This window comes from Anolis sagrei, chromosome 1, assembly GCF_037176765.1.
Source record: "Anolis sagrei isolate rAnoSag1 chromosome 1, rAnoSag1.mat, whole genome shotgun sequence".
NCBI lineage: Eukaryota > Metazoa > Chordata > Lepidosauria > Squamata > Dactyloidae > Anolis > Anolis sagrei.
Genome location: NC_090021.1, coordinates 279,345,862 through 279,364,830, shown reverse-complemented (window position 1 = coordinate 279,364,830; position 18,969 = coordinate 279,345,862). Strand labels below are relative to the sequence as shown.

The 18,969-nt window shown below is 41.9% G+C and overlaps 1 protein-coding gene across 3 annotated transcripts in view; it reads left to right on the top strand.

Annotated features, from left to right (window-relative positions):
- The window catches only part of LRP4 (LDL receptor related protein 4), a 145,711-nt gene that overhangs the window by 89,208 nt on the left and 37,534 nt on the right, over nucleotides 1–18,969 (top strand). For all 3 annotated transcript variants that reach the window (XM_060763622.2, XM_060763614.2, XM_067462750.1), the window contains exons 3-13: nucleotides 1,812–1,928; nucleotides 4,066–4,179; nucleotides 5,086–5,202; nucleotides 11,395–11,523; nucleotides 12,306–12,425; nucleotides 12,556–12,681; nucleotides 14,488–14,613; nucleotides 14,939–15,073; nucleotides 15,997–16,122; nucleotides 17,445–17,675; nucleotides 18,359–18,515. In XM_060763622.2, the coding sequence (XP_060619605.2) occupies nucleotides 1,812–1,928; nucleotides 4,066–4,179; nucleotides 5,086–5,202; nucleotides 11,395–11,523; nucleotides 12,306–12,425; nucleotides 12,556–12,681; nucleotides 14,488–14,613; nucleotides 14,939–15,073; nucleotides 15,997–16,122; nucleotides 17,445–17,675; nucleotides 18,359–18,515 (1,498 nt within the window). The remainder of the gene's footprint in view (nucleotides 1–1,811; nucleotides 1,929–4,065; nucleotides 4,180–5,085; nucleotides 5,203–11,394; nucleotides 11,524–12,305; nucleotides 12,426–12,555; nucleotides 12,682–14,487; nucleotides 14,614–14,938; nucleotides 15,074–15,996; nucleotides 16,123–17,444; nucleotides 17,676–18,358; nucleotides 18,516–18,969) is intronic.

Genomic DNA, 18,969 nt, shown 5'->3' with positions numbered 1-18,969 from the left:
ATGGCCATCCTCAATCCGTTTTACTCCAAGTGTGAAGTTTGTGCTGTAATACACTATCTAAATGCAAAGGGCATGAACGCAGCTGCGATGCATTGTGAAATCATAAGCTGGCTGGGATTTCTGGGACCTGAATACCTGGAGGAGGAGGAGTTTGAAAAACACTGGTTTAGAGGATGGTGACTGTGTAATGATTTGCGTGAGACTTCTCCTTGTATTGGACTAGCTGTTTGATTTGGAGAAAACTGGAAAAAGTGACTGCTTTTTAGGTGGATGCTACCTGCTTTGGGCATGTGAAGAAAATAAGCAAGCCTTATTAGGATTGGATGAACATTTGAAGAGCTGAAGAATAAATTTTTCTTGGAGCCTTTTTGCAAAAATGTCATGAGGTTTGGGAGTACTGGATGTGGCCTTGATAGTATGTTTTTGTTGTTCCTTACTTCCATATTTCAAGAGAATGATTCTTCTCCATCATTTCCTCTACTCTTTTCAGCTGGGGAGGGGCTGGCATTGTTTATGTAGCAAAACCATAAGAGCAGGAACAAATTTGGGATATCATTGAGGAATATGTGCCTTACTCATGGGAAAAGTGAAATGGTTACTCCCACACTGCAATGGTATTTGTTTTCTGCTTTTGAAGTCATAATCTGGTTTTGGATCCTCAAGACTGAGAGGTATGATGATGCTTTCCCATTTCCTGCCTTGGAACACAGGCCATTCCCAGACACAGTGAAATCAATCTAATTTTACACTATTCTGTAGCAGGTTTGCTTGTTTGTGGGCATCTGTGGAAAGACTGAATTACCTACCTTGTGTCTTTTGTTGAAATGTTTTAAAAATCCTGGCAGTGGAAAACATGTTTCAGTACTAAAGGAACTGGAAATACAGACTTGCACTGGGCTCCAAGTGACTGAAGTCACTATACCATAAGCAGACTTTTCAGGACCTACAATTAGTGAAGTAACAGGAAGGCTGCCTCTTGATGCATATAATTGCCTCCCTGTGTGTGTAGATAGGAAAGAAAGTGAGAAATGTTGATCAGAGAGACCCGGGACTCTAAATTACAGGGTTGTGTGCCCTTAAGTTCACTACAGCTTAAAATGAGTACTCTTTTGTAAGCCACTGCTTCTTTCCATATAAAAGGTCAAAATGTATTTTCCAATACTTGCTTACTTCCATGCTGCATTAGCATTACTTTCAATTACCTCTCCACCAATATTTGCTTGATGTCATAGGGAGGAGGGAGCAAGCTTGTTTTCTGCTGTCTTGGAGACCAGGACACAGAACAATGACTTCAAACTACAGGAAAGGAGATTCCACTTGAACATTAGAAAGAGCTTCCTAACTGTGAGAGCTGTTCAGCAGTGGAACTCTCTGCCCCGGAATGTGGTGGAGGCTCCTTCTTTGGAGGCTTTTAAACAGAGGCTGGATGGCCATCTGTCAGGGGTGCTTTGAATGCAATTTTCCTGCTTATTGGCAGGGGGTTGGTCTGGATGGCCCATGAAGTCTCTTCCAACTCTATGATTCCGTTTTGTGATATATTAGCAAGGAGAGGAAATTAGTGGTTTTTTTAGCATAATTCAGAGAATATTGCAGCATTGTGTTTTCTTGGTGGTAGAAACAGAGCTTGGGAAGAATTGTAGGATTTTCCTTGATATGGCAACACTACCAACCTAGAAATGTTGCAGTTGTTGCTACTACATTGCCAAAACATTTTTTCTTCTTTTTTCCATTTGTATGAGAGTTGTTAAAATAAAGATATTAAAAATTCTCGTTGTTCCTACTAACTTAATTTTCTTCTTCTTGCATTCCAGTGCTGCCAACTTGCTCCCCCTTGGATTTTCACTGTGACAACGGCAAATGTATCCGACGTTCATGGGTCTGCGATGGGGACAATGACTGTGAGGATGATTCTGATGAACAGGATTGCCGTAAGTCAAACAAAGACAAGCCATTTATGGAGCATTGCTTTATTAGAACAAATCAAATGCGGCTGGTTTTGTCGCCACCGTATTGACTCTCCTTGGGAGTGTATGTATGACTAATGGTTTGAGTAGATATCTGACTTGGTCGTAGTGCCTGAGAGTAACTACTTTCTAGTTGTTTTGCCAATGATAACATTCCCAGACGAGAGTAGTCTGGGCACAGTGATCGACACCTTTGTAATTTTTTATCTGAGCTACCATAATGTGCTGTACCTATGTAGATGGTGTTGGGCAAGGGGGCTTATTAACGAAAGACCCTCCCCATAAATGTGCAGCAGAGTAACTTATTAGCACCAGCATGACCCACCAACAGTAGCCCAAAGTGATAAAAAGAACAAAAACACACAGACCAATGATATCTCTTCCATAGAAGGCTTTTCTTTATAGCAAAATAATAAGGTTGCACTATTTACAAGAACAGTGTTTCCATGACACAAAGTTCAACCTTCACACTGGAGCTTCACACACAAGGCCTTCTCATACCAAGGCTTTCCTCACACAGAGACTTCTCTCACAGACTAAGACCTACCTTACACTGTGAGGCCTCCTTTCACAGACTAAAGCCTACCTCACACTGTGAGGCCTTCTCACAGACCTTTCTCCTGCTGAGGCAAACTAACACAGAGGCCAACTAAGCTACAGGCACACTTGCTTATATAGAAGTGCAGCTTTTGCTGTCATTGCATCCTTTTAACCCTTTCAGTGCTTGACTCACATTTTTGTAATTAAAAATACCTAGTTAATATTTAATATTTCTGACAGATGATTCAGAGGCTTAAGCCTATGAGGAATGGCTTCAGTCACGTCCTGAACAGTCCACCAACTTGGGATCATATTATAAAACTATTCATGTGGCTATTCACTTCTGAGTCTGCTTGAGGGTACTGATGTTTCCTTGTAAGCCACAAAGCATAAACCCATGTCATCGATCTTCATTTTTGTTCCAGCTTTGCATTTCATACACAACGTGAGTAGCAAACTAACAAAATGCAAAGCCAAAGAGAGACGTGAGACTGGAAAGAGATGCAAATAAGCCCACAAAGGGCAATGAAATAGAACTTATGCAGGCTGGCACACATGCAGGCTCATTATATGCAAATACAGGCTTGCTAAAATCCAAAATGCAGGGCAATTCTGGTCCTACGACCTTGGATAAGGGATACTGTTGTAGTCCTGCACAGCGTCTCTCAGTATAAACAGCCACTCACTACTCTTTGTCGTCAGCCAGTCCGGGATCCAAGCCAATGCAGATTTAAACAGCAAACTATGCAGGAATATTTCAGAAGTTGTAGTCCATAGTTCATTCGAAAGGTCCTCACTAAATCTTCCAAGATTATGTGTAATCCAGAGTTCCAAAGCCAAGGTCCAAAACATGAAGATACACACAAGATCACCAGGCAAAGCTCCAAGCTGTAATAGGTTCTAACAGTTGCTCCCAGCAAAGCCCAAATCCAAACTGTCACTCTTTATGCCCTGTAGCACAAGTGTTCTCACCTGTTGGCCCTCCTCTATGCTAGCTGGGTGGATCTGTGCAGCTGAGTAGCATCAGCCCTCAGTTGCAGTCTTTCTAGGATACGTAACTGTGTCTCATTGCTCTCCTGATTCTGAGTTAAGGTCCAAAACTTGAACTTCTTCTTATATTGGAGGATTCTGTTCATTTTAGTTTTAATTCTTGTCATACATTAGCAGGTTTAGTTTAGTTAAAACTCTCTAGTGTAAAAATTTTGTTTAAAATTGTGGCACTGTACCCCTGAAAACATGAAACTGTGAATTACACATCTTACCATAAGGAAATTTAAACTTTAAGATTTATTTTCCTTAGGGAGGAATTTCCTCCTTGTTTTTGAAATGCTAAAAGGCATAAGAAATAAATCATAAGTGGCACTAAACAAAGTGCACAGTCTACAGATAATAGCACCATTGACCAGGAATCTGATTTCTGATCCTCACAATCACATCAATTGCAAAGCTTGCTGTTTGGTAGATGGTACTCATTTTCTCAGGTTCTTAATATGTTATATGGCACTCAGGTACTATGCACTGTTTTTGACTCATGTTCTCCTTGTGCTTTGTGTCTCAACAGCGCCACGAGAGTGTGAGGAGGATGAATTTTCATGTCAAAATGGATACTGTATACGCAGCCTATGGCACTGTGATGGGGACAATGATTGCGGGGACAACAGTGATGAACAATGTGGTTAGTATTTGGACTGTGATTAGCCTTCTCTATTAAGCAACTTGATTTTCTTTTCTTTTTTCTCTACTTATTTACTTATTTATGTTGGAGGCTATATCTGGAGGGCTATGTTTACATAGTTTCTCTTTCAAGCCAAATTATTATTATTATTATTATTATTATTATGGCAGGATCTATTTGAGAAACTGTAACTTAATTGCCTTGGCTCAATGCTACAACTCATGGGAATTGTAATCACTGAAATTCACCATCTCCTTTCTAGGCACACACACACAAATATAATCAGACAGAAAACAATATTGTAATTTTTTTTCATGTCAGGAGTGACTTGAGAAACTACAAGTCACCTCTGGTGTGAGAAAATTGGCTGTCTGCAAGGACATTGCCCGTAGGACGCCCAGAGATGGGAGGCTTCTCTCATGTACCCGCATGAGAAGCTGGAGCTGACAGACGGGAGCTCACTCTGCTCCCCAGATTTGAACTGCTGACCTTTTGGTGAGCAGTCCTGCCAGCACAAGGGTTTAGTCCATTGTGCTACTGGAGCTCATTATTATTATTATTACTATTACATTATCCCAATTCATAGTATTAGATCAGTGTATCTGTGCTTTTTCATCTGTTTAGAAGTCTTGAAAAGTCCTTCAAAAATAAAATTACAGTGCATAATATTAGAAACATGGACATGCATGTAAATATCTGTGCATGTAATAGATTGATTTGGGAGCTAGGTGCTATGCTGGATGTTGAGTGTTCTAGTCCAAAAAAGAAACTTTCCCAAGCTCTGGTTTTTAGACACCCTTTAAAAGGTTATATGAGTGGAATCTGGTTCCCAGGAAGCTATATGGAGTGCACCAGCTGCTCAGAGGATGTAATTTCAGTTGAACTGTCTTTTGATCTGTCTTGCAGATATGAGGAAATGTTCAGACAAAGAATTCCGCTGCAGCGATGGCAGCTGCATAGCTGAACATTGGTTCTGTGATGGCGACACAGATTGCAAGGATGGCTCAGATGAGGAGAACTGCCGTAAGTATCCTCTCTCCCTCAGTCTCTTCAGCACCTCAGGCTTCATTTCTGCTGCCAACCAGAGCATATATGCATATCAGGTATTATTAGCTTTTATGTAGTGTCTTATTGTGACTTCAGCCATGATATGGTGTAACAGAGTACATAAATTAGTACTGCAAATCTGTTCAGGCACTGTGCCAACATTATACTCATGAGTCCAAATCCTTACTTGAAAATTGCATCACCCTCCCCTTCCTTTGATAACAGCATGTGTCTCTAAGCTTTGAAATGATAATGGAGATCAGTTACTATAGCTGTAACCTCACCCAACACCATTCCATTCTTTCTGTCCTGAAAGAGTAAAGTTAACCCTCACAGTAATACTTTTTAGGATGGTTGCTATAAAGGAAAACAAATGGAAAAAGTTACATTAGAAGTTGAAAATCTATACACATTTTAAAAGGAATTGCTGTGAATAATATGATATACTTTATTTATATTCCGCACTATCTCCCGGGGGGGGGGGGGGGACGGGACTCAGAGCACATTACAGAAACATATTTATTTATTTATTTACAGCATTTATATTCCACCCTTCTCACCCTGCAGGGAACTCAGGACGGATTACAATGTACATATACATGGCAAACATTCAATGCCATAGACACACAACATATATAGACAGACACACAGAAGCTATTTAATATTCCAGCTTCATGAGGGTATGCTCGAATTCCAGCCACCGGGGGGAGCTGTTGCTTCATTGTCCACTTATGACACCTATGGAGTACCTCCTTATTCTTTTGCATGCTGCTGGAAATTTTTATGGTGTCGTAAATTAGTTAAATTAGCCTCCCTGCATAAAGCGGTACCTACATTTCCTACTTGACAAATGCAACTGTCTTTCGGGTCACAAAGGTTGACAGCAAATTAGACAAATGGGCGGGAGCTTACCCCAACCCAAGCTGGCTTTGAACTCATTACCTTTTGGCCAGTAGTGATTTAATGTGAGTTAATGCAGCTGACTCTTAACCAGCTGCCACAACCCGGTCCATACATGGCAAATATTCAGCGCCGTTACACAATTAACAACAAAAACAGTAAGAGGCAAGGCTTCCCACTTTTTTTCCATCTCCGGCATTTGGAGGCTGTGCTCAACTATGCCTTAGGGTGGTGCTGTTGTTTTAATTTCCACGCCAAGGAAGCTGTTGTCCTTGGATGTCTTCCTGATCAAAGTTTTGCCAGCATGTTTTTTCAGGGAGGCCTTATGCCTCTGCTGCCAAAGCAGTACCTATTTATCTACTCCCATTACTTTGTTTTCAAACTGCTAGGTAAACAGAAGCTAGGGCCGATGGCAGGAGCTCACCCCATCAGTGGCTCAAATTGTTGACCTTCAGGTCAACAAGATTTACAATGCTGGTGATTAACCTGCTATCCTAGGTTAAAGAATCTGGTGTTTTGTTCAGAGACGTGTATGTGTGTTTGTATAAATTTTAATGGCACAATTTCCGTTTCTCTTCACATTGACCATTACTCTACAAAGTATTATGTGATATATAGATTTAAATTGGAAAGAAATATGGCCCAAACTATCCATTATTATTTCAAAGCATAGAAACAAATGCTGTGTGAACTTGGAAGCATGTAACACCCCCTCCACCCCACCCCACTTTATTTTCTTTCTGGGAAGAAGGCAAATAAATATTTTTCAATCAAGCCAATCCACTCATGTCTTACTGCTCTTATCACTCTTGGTTGTCTGCAAGAGGGCTCTGTGCTACTAAATTTATGGGATTACTTTGACAGCTGAATAGCTTGTATCTTTTAAAATTAGTCTATTTGTTTTCTTGGCTCAATAAAAACCCAACATATTACTTAGTTTGTATCTCCTTAGTATCTTTTGGCAGCTGGGTGCAGTTTTCCCTGTCTGTTTCCTGGTTTCTGGGACTTTGAACCAGGCCTTGAGCAAAGATTTTTGTGAACTTGAGAAAGTGGCTATAATAAAGTAAACTTTGAGAGAGAAGATCAGCTTTAATTTGTGCTTGGAAATTCTTGGAGAAGCTGTCTTGAAGGATGATTTCCTGGGACTCGTCCCTCCATCTTTTCCCTTCCTGTGTGTATTTAGATCATCTTTTCCTGACCCCACTGAACCGGTTGTTTAGGCATTTAAAAGTGTTTTGGAGTTAAATAATGACATGTTAGAGAAGCTGATTTTATCCTTTGTGGATAGCACTTCAATCTGGTTTTCATATCTGCCCTTACTCCCTTTATCTGAACAGTAACTAGATGCGCTGTAAATCGGAGAACTCTCTTCTTTCTCCCCCACTTCTGTCTCAAGGGCATTTTTCAGAATTAGTTCTAGATAGGGTGAAACTTCAAAAGGGTTCAATTTGTGGCTGGATTTTTTTTTACAGGGGGGAGAGGGAGAAAATCAGGCTTGCCAGCTCTTGAAGGGCAAGGGTGGGGGACAGGGGTGAGGGTGGGGTGCAGATGGAGAAGTTGTCTTTCACCTCTCCAGATAATGAGAGCTGGCAAACTGCCAAAGCTGGAGAGATTTTTGAGCTGGGAGGAGACTCAAAGAAGAAACTAAAGTCATGCCTGCCTTTTCACTGGATTTGCCTTCTCTGGCTGGTTATTAATGTATATACCTGTTCCTTGGGAGAGGAAGAATAATCTAACCTTGTAGGATGATGTGAGACTAGTTCTTTGTGTTTCTAATACACCTTTTCTGACTTCACCTTATACCCGACACCTCACATTTCAAAACACAGTGAACTATTTCACCTCGCTCTGAAACTGTAATAGTCTCCCCTACTTTTCCTTTTCCTCAGCCTGCCAGCTACCCACTGTATGTTTGCTTGTATATGAGTATGAAGGAAATGCATGGCTAGTGAGAGAAATAGGGGCGGAAATTCCGTTGTCTTGATGACAATGCATTAGACTCCTCAGTTGGCTGCTTGTCTTGCTTGAGATGCTGTTAGATTCACTTGTATGTCTGTTGTATCGATTCTACTTACATTTCTTCCCAAACAAAGTCTTTCTGCTTCATGATTCTGATGTTTTCGTTCCTTGATTCTTCCATTCTTCCCATACACTTTATTGGACACAGAAAATTCTCTGCTTCTATGCAGATCTTCTTGGGCTGTTTTCTGTGCTCTAAATAACTGCCTTGGGGAAAGAAAGCATTGTAAAATCATTGTTTTGGATTATACTGGATCCTGCAAAAGGTCAGAGTATGCTGGGAAGAATTTGTATGGAAAAAGATGCTTGGTCTGGTATCAAGTGTCTGAAAAACAGTGGCTTTCAGAGGTCTGGCATTGTTTGCTGTGTCTCCTGCTAAGGAGCTTTGGCATCATTTAAGCCCATAAACCAACAGTCTGTTTTTCGGTCTTACAACTTGGCTAATGTAAGAACTACACATAGCTACTAGGCCTGTCGGTTTTGTTTCGTTAATTCGTTTTTCGTTTTTTAATCGTTATTTTTTGAATATCCGACGCGATATCAAAACATATTTTTAAACCCGGAAGGGTTTAAAAATATCGAAGCAGCAGCCCCATGTATTTTACGAGCTTCAGCTCGTGTCGTTAATGGCATGGAGGCTGCTGCTGAGTGGTGCTGCAGTGCTGGAGCCTGGGAGCCAATCCGACGCTCCCAAGCACCCCAGCAGTGCACCGTGGCAGAAGCCGGATGGCGCGCGGAGGCCGCTTGTGAGCGCGCGCGCGCCATCCAATGGGCTCCGGCTCCTGCGCCCCCCCTCCTCCTCCTCCTCCTCCCAGCTGGGAGGAGGAGGAGGAGGAGGAAGAGGAGGAGGAGGGGGGCGCAGAAGCCGGAGCCCATTGGATGGCGCGCGCGCTTACAAGCGGCCTCCGCGCGCCATCCGGCTCCGGTTCCTGCGCCCCTCCTCCTCCTCCTCCTCCTCCCAGCTGGGAGGAGGAGGAGGAGGAGGAAGAGGAGGAGGAGGGGGGCGCAGAAGCCGGAGCCCATTGGATGGCGCGCGCGCTTACAAGCGGCCTCCGCGCGCCATCCGGCTCCGGTTCCTGCGCCTCCCCTCCTCCTCCTCCTCCTCCCAGGAGGAGGAGGAGGGGGGGCGCAGGAACCGGAGCCGGATGGCGCACGGAGGCCGCTTGTAAGCGCGCGCGCCATCCAATGGGCTCCGGCTTCTGCGCCCCCCTCCTCTTCTGCGCCAGCCCATTGGATGGCGCGCGCGCGCTCACAAGCGGCCTCCGCGTGCCATCCGGCTTGTGTGACTTTTCAGGGCTGTATATGACCATGTTCCAGAAGCATTCTCTCCTGACATTTTGCCCACATCTATGGCAGGCATCCTCAGAGGTCTGTTGGAAACTAGGCAAATGGTGAGTTATATATCATCTCTAATACTATGGAATGTCCAGGGTGGGAGAAAGCCATTCAATGCTAATCAAGGTGACCATTACTGCAACATTCACACTTAGCCTGTTTGATCAAGAAAAATTTTTTTTCTAAAATGTTTTGTAAATATTTACGAAAATTCGTAAATAACAAAACATTTTTTTGGTAAGTTTTGTAAATATTTTTAATATCGAAACAAAAAAACACCCCAATTAAGAATTGAATTTAGAAACAAATTTTTTCTTGATCAAACAGGCCTAATAGCTACCTCTTAGGCATACATAGTTGTGTCTCTAGAGATGTGGAAAATTATTACTTAGTGCTGCCCTGAAGCTACTTTTGAGGTTAGCTTGCTCTTCAGGCCCATAGAGAATGATTTATTTATTTATTTATTTATTTATTTATTTATGGTATTTATATTCTCACCTTGCAGGGGACTCAGGGTGGATTACAATGCACATATACATGGCAAACAGGCAATGCCATTTAGACATACAATATATATAGACATACACAGAGGCAATTTAACATTCCAGCTTTTCCAGCTTCATGAGGGTATGTTTGTTTCCAGCCATAGGGGAAGCTTCTGCTTCACTGTCCACTTATTTATTATTTATTTATTTTAAACATTGATATTCCACCCTTCTCACCTCGCAGGGGACTCAGGGCGGAGCACAACATATATACGGCAAACATTCAATGTCGTGACATAAAACCATAAATATATACAAACATTAAAATCACTTATATTCACATTAAAAATTGCTTTAAAACCATCTCAGTTATGACACTGAGTCCTTTGGTGGAGTACTTCCTCATTCTTCTGCATGCTGCTAGAAGGTTTTATGGCATCGTAAATTAGTTAAATGAGCCTCCCCGCATAAAGTGGTACCTAAATTTCCTACTTGACAGATGCAACTGTCTTTCAGGCTGCATAGACTATTCATGGTCGGGAGCTTACCTATGACAGTTGTAGTTAGCACATGAGAAAAGGTGGTGGATACAGACATGCATTTAATCCACAGAATTTTTCATGTCTGCATGGACATGGCCAGAGCATTATGTCAGAGTGTGGCCCTGCTGAAAAGTGATATAGAAGTACCCCACAATGGTGCCCCCCCTTAAATCTAGCATGTACATGGAGGGAATTCTGGGTACAATTTCCCTGCCTCCTGACTTCAGCATGCTAGATCTGTGTTTGATGCCATTCTGAATGTGTTCAGTGTGCCTACTATCAGTCTGCCTTTGATCCTAATAACTCATGGTTTCTTATCCATCAGTCAGATATCCTTATATATGAGCTAATAAGACAAAGTTGTATGACACAGATTGAAAATATTTTTGCACTCTGAGTTTTGTTTTTCCAATAGATAGCACAAAGAAAACCATCAAGAGTTGTTGAACGATTCATTATTCATAGATTCCTGTACTTCTATGGATCTTTAATTCAGAAGTAAAAACATAATGTATAGCTTTCTGTTAATTACAGGGCAAGAAGTCCAAGTTGAGCATTCCTTATCCAAAATTCAAAAACCCAAAACACTCCAAAATTGTCCATGCGTGGCTGAAATAGTGACACCTTTGCTTTCTGGTAGTTCAGTGTGGCCAAGCTTTGTTTCATTTTTTCTAAAACCATATTCAGTCTGTGTATAAGGTGCATATGAAGCATACAGGAATTTCCTCTCTAGACTTGGGTCTGGTCTCTGAAAGATCTCATTATACAAGGCAGGGGATTGGACTGGATGATATCCAACAGACTTCTGGTGCCAAGCAATTCAGATAAGGTAATCTATTGAATATTCTGAAGGGGTCCCATTTTCACTTTGGATGTTTGTTTTTTAGCATCCGATATTCCTGCAGCAACATGTAGCCTGGAGGAATTCCAGTGTGCATATGGCCGCTGCATCCTAGACATCTATCACTGTGATGGAGATGATGACTGTGGAGACTGGTCTGATGAATCTGATTGCTGTAAGTTACCCAGGGAAAGCATGAGCACATTGAGCCGAAGCATTTCAGTTTCATAGCTAAGAAATAAATACAATATATCAGGTATACTCAAACTTTGTTCTCAAAATGAATGAAGAAATTCCCCAAAACTGGTATAATAATAAAAATAATAAGCTGACACGATATGAGGATTTAAAGATCGAACTGCAAAGACTCTGGCACAAGCCAGTAAAGGTGGTCCCAGTGGTGATCAGCACAATGGATGCAGCACCTAAAGACCTTGGCCTGCACTTAAACACAATCAGCACTGACAAAATTACCATCTGCCAGCTGCAGAAGGCCACCTTACTGGGATCTGCACGCATTATTCTCCAATACATCACACAGTCCTAGACACTTGGGAAGTGTTCGATGTGTGATCCAATACAACAGCCAGCAGAGTGATCTTGTCTGCTGTGGACTCATCTTGTGTTTCAAATAATAATAATAATAATAATAATAATTTATAGGCCGCCATATCTCCCCGAGTTATTCTGTTTTGCTTACTGGATTTTCTTTGAACAGAATGATAAGGAAGTAAGGGACTTTGGAGCATTAAGATGCAAGGATTAGGATACAAAAGAAATACTTTTGAGGGTTAAATTTAGCTCCTGGCATCCTCTAAAATTGGGGATTAATAGCTAGAACAACTTCGAATTAAATATGTTTTTGCTGCTCCTCCAGAGCATGTAATGAAAAGATTTGCACTTGTTGTTCTGATTTGTCTCAACTGATTACAACATGCCTGTCTCCTTTCTCTATAGCCTCTCACCAACCATGCCGCTCTGGGGAGTTCATGTGTAACAGTGGCTTGTGCATTAATGCTGGATGGAGATGTGATGGTGACTCTGACTGTGATGACCAATCAGATGAGAAGAACTGCAGTAAGTACCCTTGCAGGAGACTAGTAGGGATGAGGAGGAGGCTATAGCTTGATGCTGTGAAAAAGTGGCCAAAAGAAAGGTGCGAAGCCAACTCATCACTTTTACTAAACTCTCTCTTTGAATTCTTCAGCCACATCAATGTGCACAGCTGACCAGTTCCGCTGTAAATCTGGTCGGTGTGTACGCTTGTCTTGGCGCTGTGATGGGGAAGATGATTGCTCTGATAATAGTGATGAGGAAAACTGTGAGGATACAGGTAAAAACTACAGCATTGTGCTTCTTTCTATGTGGTCTTCCTATATTGAGATTGTGCTGTTAAAATTTTATGCTACCCAGAATTAGGAAGAAAGTTCCAGATTTTAGTTTCTCTTACCACAAGAGGGAAAATTGTATGATCTTCAAGATATTGTTGGACTGAAGCTGTTGGCTGTGCTATTTAGCTACCTTTTGCAATCGAACAACATCCGGAGGGCCACACTTTAACCAATTCTATCTTTCCAGATAAGGCAACCTATTCTGTCTTGATTATCAATGTTATGTATAAAGATTACTGATGTTGTCTATGTCTATACATAAGTAAAAATGGAATCTCTTCCAAGGGATAGGGGATGGGGAAAGGAGGGCATTAAAGGGTCAGAAAAATAAATTGCCCTAAGATAGTATATTTTTTTGTCCATCTGTTCTAGTCAATAGATTGTCACTATCCTCTTAAGGATAGTTAAGGATAGTTACTTCCCTGTAGTAACCTACGGATGTGAGAGCTGGACCTTAGGGAAGGCTGAGCGAAGGAAGATCGATGCTTTTGAGCTGTGGTGCTGGAGGAAAGTTCTGAGAGTGCCTTGGACTGCAAGAAGATCCAACCAGTCCATCCTCCAGGAAATAAAGCCTGACTGCTCACTGGAGGGAAGGATACTAGAGACAAAGTTGAAGTACTTTGGCCACATCATGAGGAGACAGGAAAGCCTGGAAAAGACAATTATGCTGGGGAAAGTGGAAGGCAAAAGGAAGAGGGGCCGACCAAGGGCAAGATGGATGGATAGCATCCTTGAAGTGACTGGACTGACCTTGAAGGAGCTGGGGGTGGTAACGGCCAACAGGGAGCTCTGGCGTGGGCTGGTCCATGAGGTCACGAAGAGTCGGAGACGACTGAACGAATGAACAACAACATCCTCTTAAGGCAATATTATGGGTTTTCCATGGAGTATGGAATTCACCTCTTCAGAGGTTTTGCTGAAAGGTTCTTCTGTTGAATTCTGACTTTATAGATTATTACAGATGGTGAGCACTTGTTGGACTGAAGCTGTTGGATATACATTTAAAATCTCTTTGTCTCACCAATACACTGCATATAATAAATAGAATGTTATGTTTGAAACACTCTTTCTTTTAAAAAAAATGTCAGGTGAAGATACAGTAAGTAAAACCAGAAGAATAAACACTGTAAAATAATGTAAAGGTAAAGGTTTCCCCTTGAAATTAAGTCTGGTCGTGTCCGACTCTTGGGGGTGGTGCTCATCTCCATTTTTAAGCCAAAGAGCAAGCTAACCTCAAAAGAGCTGTCCATAGATGTCTCCAAGGTCATGTGGCTGGCATGACTGTATGGAGCGCCATTACCTTCCTGCCGTGTGGTACCTATTGATCTACTCATATTTGCATGTTTTTGAACTGCTAGGTTGGCAGAAGCTGAGGCTAACAGCAGGGGCTCACCCCATCCCAGATTCAAATTGCCGACCTTTTGGTCAGCAAGTTCAGCAGCTGAATGGTTTTACCCACTGCACTACTGGGGGCTCCAATTAAATAATGTAATCACTTTAGAAATAGTCATAATGGCAAACAACACAAGCATTCTTGACAAGCCATTTCTTTGACATTAAGTGGAAATGGAAGGATATATCTGTATATACTTGAAAGAGTATATAATAGATGACCTTCATTACAGCAATTAAGGTTTGTGCTTTACATACTAGAGAAAATTTTACTATTTTCTGAAATGAGACTGCAAATGGCAACACACTAGATTACCAACCCTTAGTAGCACTAACTTCCTTTTCCCCCACTTTAGGGAGTCCCCAGTGTGCTCCTGACCAGTTTCTGTGTGGGAACGGACGCTGCATTGGCCAGAGAAAGCTGTGCAATGGTGCAAATGACTGTGGAGATGGCAGTGATGAGAGTCCTGATCAAAATTGTCGTAAGTCTCACTTTGCATCGTGCTGCTTCCCAGTTACTATAACTGATTGGAAATTTAATCCGAGAGGCACAAGAGCCTGTAGGAAGAGATTCAAAAGATGCCAGTAGTTGATGTATGCCTCAGCTGGAAAGGGTGACTAGAGTTGTTTTATGAAAAAGCCAGTATAGTTCTGCAAATTAAGTAAGTGGGCTTCTTTCCAGCCCTGCCCCTCTTCCCCAGAACAACTTGTCTACTCAGGGCTTCTGCTAGCTTTTTAATGTTAATTTAGCAAGCAGCTGTATTCTTGGTTACTGCTATATGGACATTTGACCTATCTATTTCACAGGTCCTCGAACTGGTGAGGAAAACTGTAATCTCAACAATGGAGGTTGTGCCCAGAAGTGCCAGATGACTCGAGGGACAGTGCAGTGTACATGCCACACAGGCTACAGGCTCCTGGAAGATGGCAGGTCATGTCAGGGTAAGTGGCTATAAAGTTTAGTCTGTCTGTTGGTTGAATCAGTGGCAGCTACAATCAGAGGCACTGTAAGATTATGATTTCTTCTCAGGTCCCTGACAAGGTCTGGCTACTATTTTAGCAGTACTAGAGGCTGGATCTGAACAAGTGCAAAGTGAGCTACACAGTTAATCTGGAGTGCTTTGAAATGCGCCTCTGCTGATCACCTGCTAGATTTAAGGGAACATTCCATCTTGACAACTCCTAGTGCTACCAGTCCATACAGATTGTTCACCTATTTGATCTATCCCTCCAACTAATTTTTCATGTCAAGAATGGAGGAGTAGTGGGGAAAGATGCAAGTAGATCTCTTCCTTCATAAAATCTCTGATTGAAGAGCAGTTATTATGCAATAAAGAGATCTTCTAGAAGCTAGGGTTAGGAGGCCTGTGAGAGTATTTACAGTGTGGGGAGAGCCAGGTTCACTTTCTCATTGATCTGTGAAACTCACTTGAGTGATCTTGGACTGGATCATTCTCTTCTCTGCCTCATCAACATCACAGACAGCACAGACAGCAAAACAAACACCACAAGGGATGCCAAACCTTCCCTATGTCTCCCCCCATCCCCTCTCTCTATATATGAATGAGAGAGAGACTGGAGTTACACTTAAAATTGTACCTGTTCTGACTTACATATAAATTCAACTTCAAAACAAACCTACAGAACCTATCGTATTCGTAAGTTGGGAATTGCCTGTCAAGGGGAGGAGGCAAGCTGTTCTGGGGGTGGGGGGTGGGAAGTGGGGTGTTATTGTAACTAGTAAAGAAGTGTGCGTTTTGATGGTACTAAGCAACATATCTGCAAGAGAGTGGAATCTCAAGGTGGGGACAGATGTCTCTTTTGTTCTTTTAAAATGAAAGTAACTCCCTTTTTTCCTGTTCCAGATGTGAATGAATGTGCAGAGGAAGGATACTGCAGCCAAGGATGCACCAACAGTGAAGGGGGGTTTCAGTGCTGGTGTGAGCAAGGCTATGAGCTTCGCCCAGACAAGCGCAGCTGTAAAGCACTTGGTAAAGAGTTTTTGTTCTTGTGGGATAATGGTTTTTCCTGACATTGTAGGATCAACACAGAAGCCATGGTTGAGTCAGATGGGATATTGTTGGCTTTGCTTAGGGGTTCAGTTGGTATGGAAGCCTTCATTGTTACATGATGGACAAAACCAGGATGGGTCACCACTGAGGGTCTGGGGGCTGCAGTTTTCCTCCTCCCCAAGATGTCAGTGAGTTGCAACAATCCCTTTTTAAAATACTGGAAGTGACCAAATGGGCATGAGGTTTCAGCAATGTATTTTTTGCCTATAACAGATTGGACATTACATCGCTGTTGTTGTTACTGGATGTGATTGGCCATAATAAGATGAAAATTGGTGTGCAAATTAGGATGAGGAGCTTCTGAACCTGCAATGAATCATGCACATGCTTCACAGATTGCACAATCCCCATGGCTGAACTAGATTCATGCTCTTTTCCTCTCTCCCCTGTCCCCAACTGCATGTTTATGATGAAAATGGAAATGCAAATGATAACTGTCAGCCTGTACAGGTGTGCAATAAGCGTTTTAGCAAGTATTAGGTAAAATCCAGTGGAATGGATGTCAAAGAAGCTAGAATTAAATTAAGAGATAACATTAAATTTATCTCTTAAATGCTTGATCTAATTCCTGAGAAGCCGCAGTTTCCCAGGACTGTTGAATAGCCAAGTTGAAAAGCTCCCAGTGACACAATGAGTTAAACCTTTGTGCTGGCTGGACTTCTGACCAAAAGGTTGATGGTTTGAATCTGGGGAGCTGGGTGAGCTTCCATCTGTCAGGTCCAACTTCTCATGCGGGTACATGAGAGAAGCCTCCCACAGGATGATAAAACATTTGGGCGTCCCCTGGGCAACATCCTTGCAGACAGCCAATTCTGTCACACCAGAAGCAACTTGCAGTTTCTCAAGTCGCTCCTGACGTGGAAAAAAATCCAGAAAAATAAAGAGGCTATGAGGTTGGAACTGGTTTCACAATGTTTAGAGAAATAATTCTTTTGTATTGCAATTAATAAATCTCATTTCCAATATGACTGGTGGCCTTGGGGTAGAGGGATTTCTCAGTAATTTGAATCCAAAAAGTAATGGCTCTAGAAAACATTTTTGAGCAATGTTTTACAGACTGAAAAACCAAAATTACCATAACAGAAGTTACATGTGTTAATGTGAATGCTATGTTGTGTGTTAACATTCATGTTGTGTAGTATTTTGTGTTGGCTTCCTATATATCAACTAGATCTGTGTTGCTGTTATGGTGAGATTGCTGATCTGATTCTCTCTTTTATTTGCCTACTTGTGTACTTCAGGGCCAGAGCCTGTGTTACTCTTTGCCAATCGGATTGATATCCGGCAAGTTTTACCCCATCGATCAGAATACACCCTACTTCTGAACAACCTAGAAAATGCCATTGCTCTTGATTTTCACCACAGCAAGGAGTTGGTCTTCTGGTCTGATGTCACATTGGATCGGATTATGAGAGCGAACCTGAATGGTAGCAATGTGGAGGAGGTAGTGTCCACAGGACTGGAGAGTCCAGGTGAGCATCGCAAGGGGTCAGAATTCTTTACTCCATATATGAGGAAAGGAAATGATGACCCCATAAGTCAATAAACTACAGTTTTTGCCATCTTGTGTTGTGTTGATTGGGCAAGAGGTAAAGAAGGACTCTTGTTTACATTTTCATTTAGTGCAGAGGTGAGCAGTTGTGATGCTCAATGTCAACAAAGTGTTGGTAAGATGTAAAATTCAACAAAAAAAGACTATAGTTTATTTATTTATTTACCATATTTATACCCCACCTTTCTCAACCCCTTAGGGGACTCAAGGCGGCTTACATATATTTGAAAGGGAATGGAATTCCCAGGTGGGAACAATTCAATGCCAAAAACACACATAATAAGAACATATACATTAAAACAATCATTAAAATATATCAAACCTTAAAATCACTTATTTACAATCATGCAATCCGATATCAATCCAATAGTTCCCCACTATACTTTTGTGGAACAAAAAAGCTGTGTTATTTTTGTTTAGTGGGATTCTGTTGCATAACCTACACTGGTCTTTTCTAACTTGGTGCCCACCGGGTATTCTTGTACTGGAACGTCTATCAACCTCTCCTCACGTATTTAGTGGCATGGGTTTTGTGGAATTTCTCGGGAGCATCAGTTTTAGAATGACTAGCTTCTACTAATTCCCTTTTTAAATGGGTTCTAGGTGGTCTGGCGGTTGACTGGATCCATGACAAGTTATTTTGGACAGACTCCGGGACATCTCGCATTGAAGTGGCAAATCTGGATGGCACACACAGGAAGGTGCTTCTTTGGCAGAATCTAGAAAAGCCTCGTGCCATTGCTCTTCATCCCATGGAGGGGTAAGTGAAAGACAGTTATTGGTCCCTATCTTAGTTTCTCTATTAAAATCTACTGGGCTTAAGTTGGCCACATTCATTTGGCTGGATGCAGATTAGCTTTCCTACAAATGAATGGTTCTTGGAAGAGACTGAAATTCTGCTGAGGATGCTATTGAAAGAGTTGAAGAAGAGTAGATGATTTTCTCTGTTTCCCCTTTTCTTTGCAGCTCTAACACCACCTTCTCCCACACTGCTTTGTTGGATTTCCCCAATCCTCTATAGCAGATTTTTTAAATAAATAGTTTTAGAGAGGCAGAGGAACTTTTGACAAAAAATAACTTTTTGAATGCTATGTCAGGAGCTCTGGATCCAAGCCATTGTCCTATGTAGTGAATCTCTTCTTGGAATCCCACTCTTTCAAGCACCTCTGATGGCTGGTGCAAACGGTTTTGCTGGCTTTAGCCTACAAAGTCCA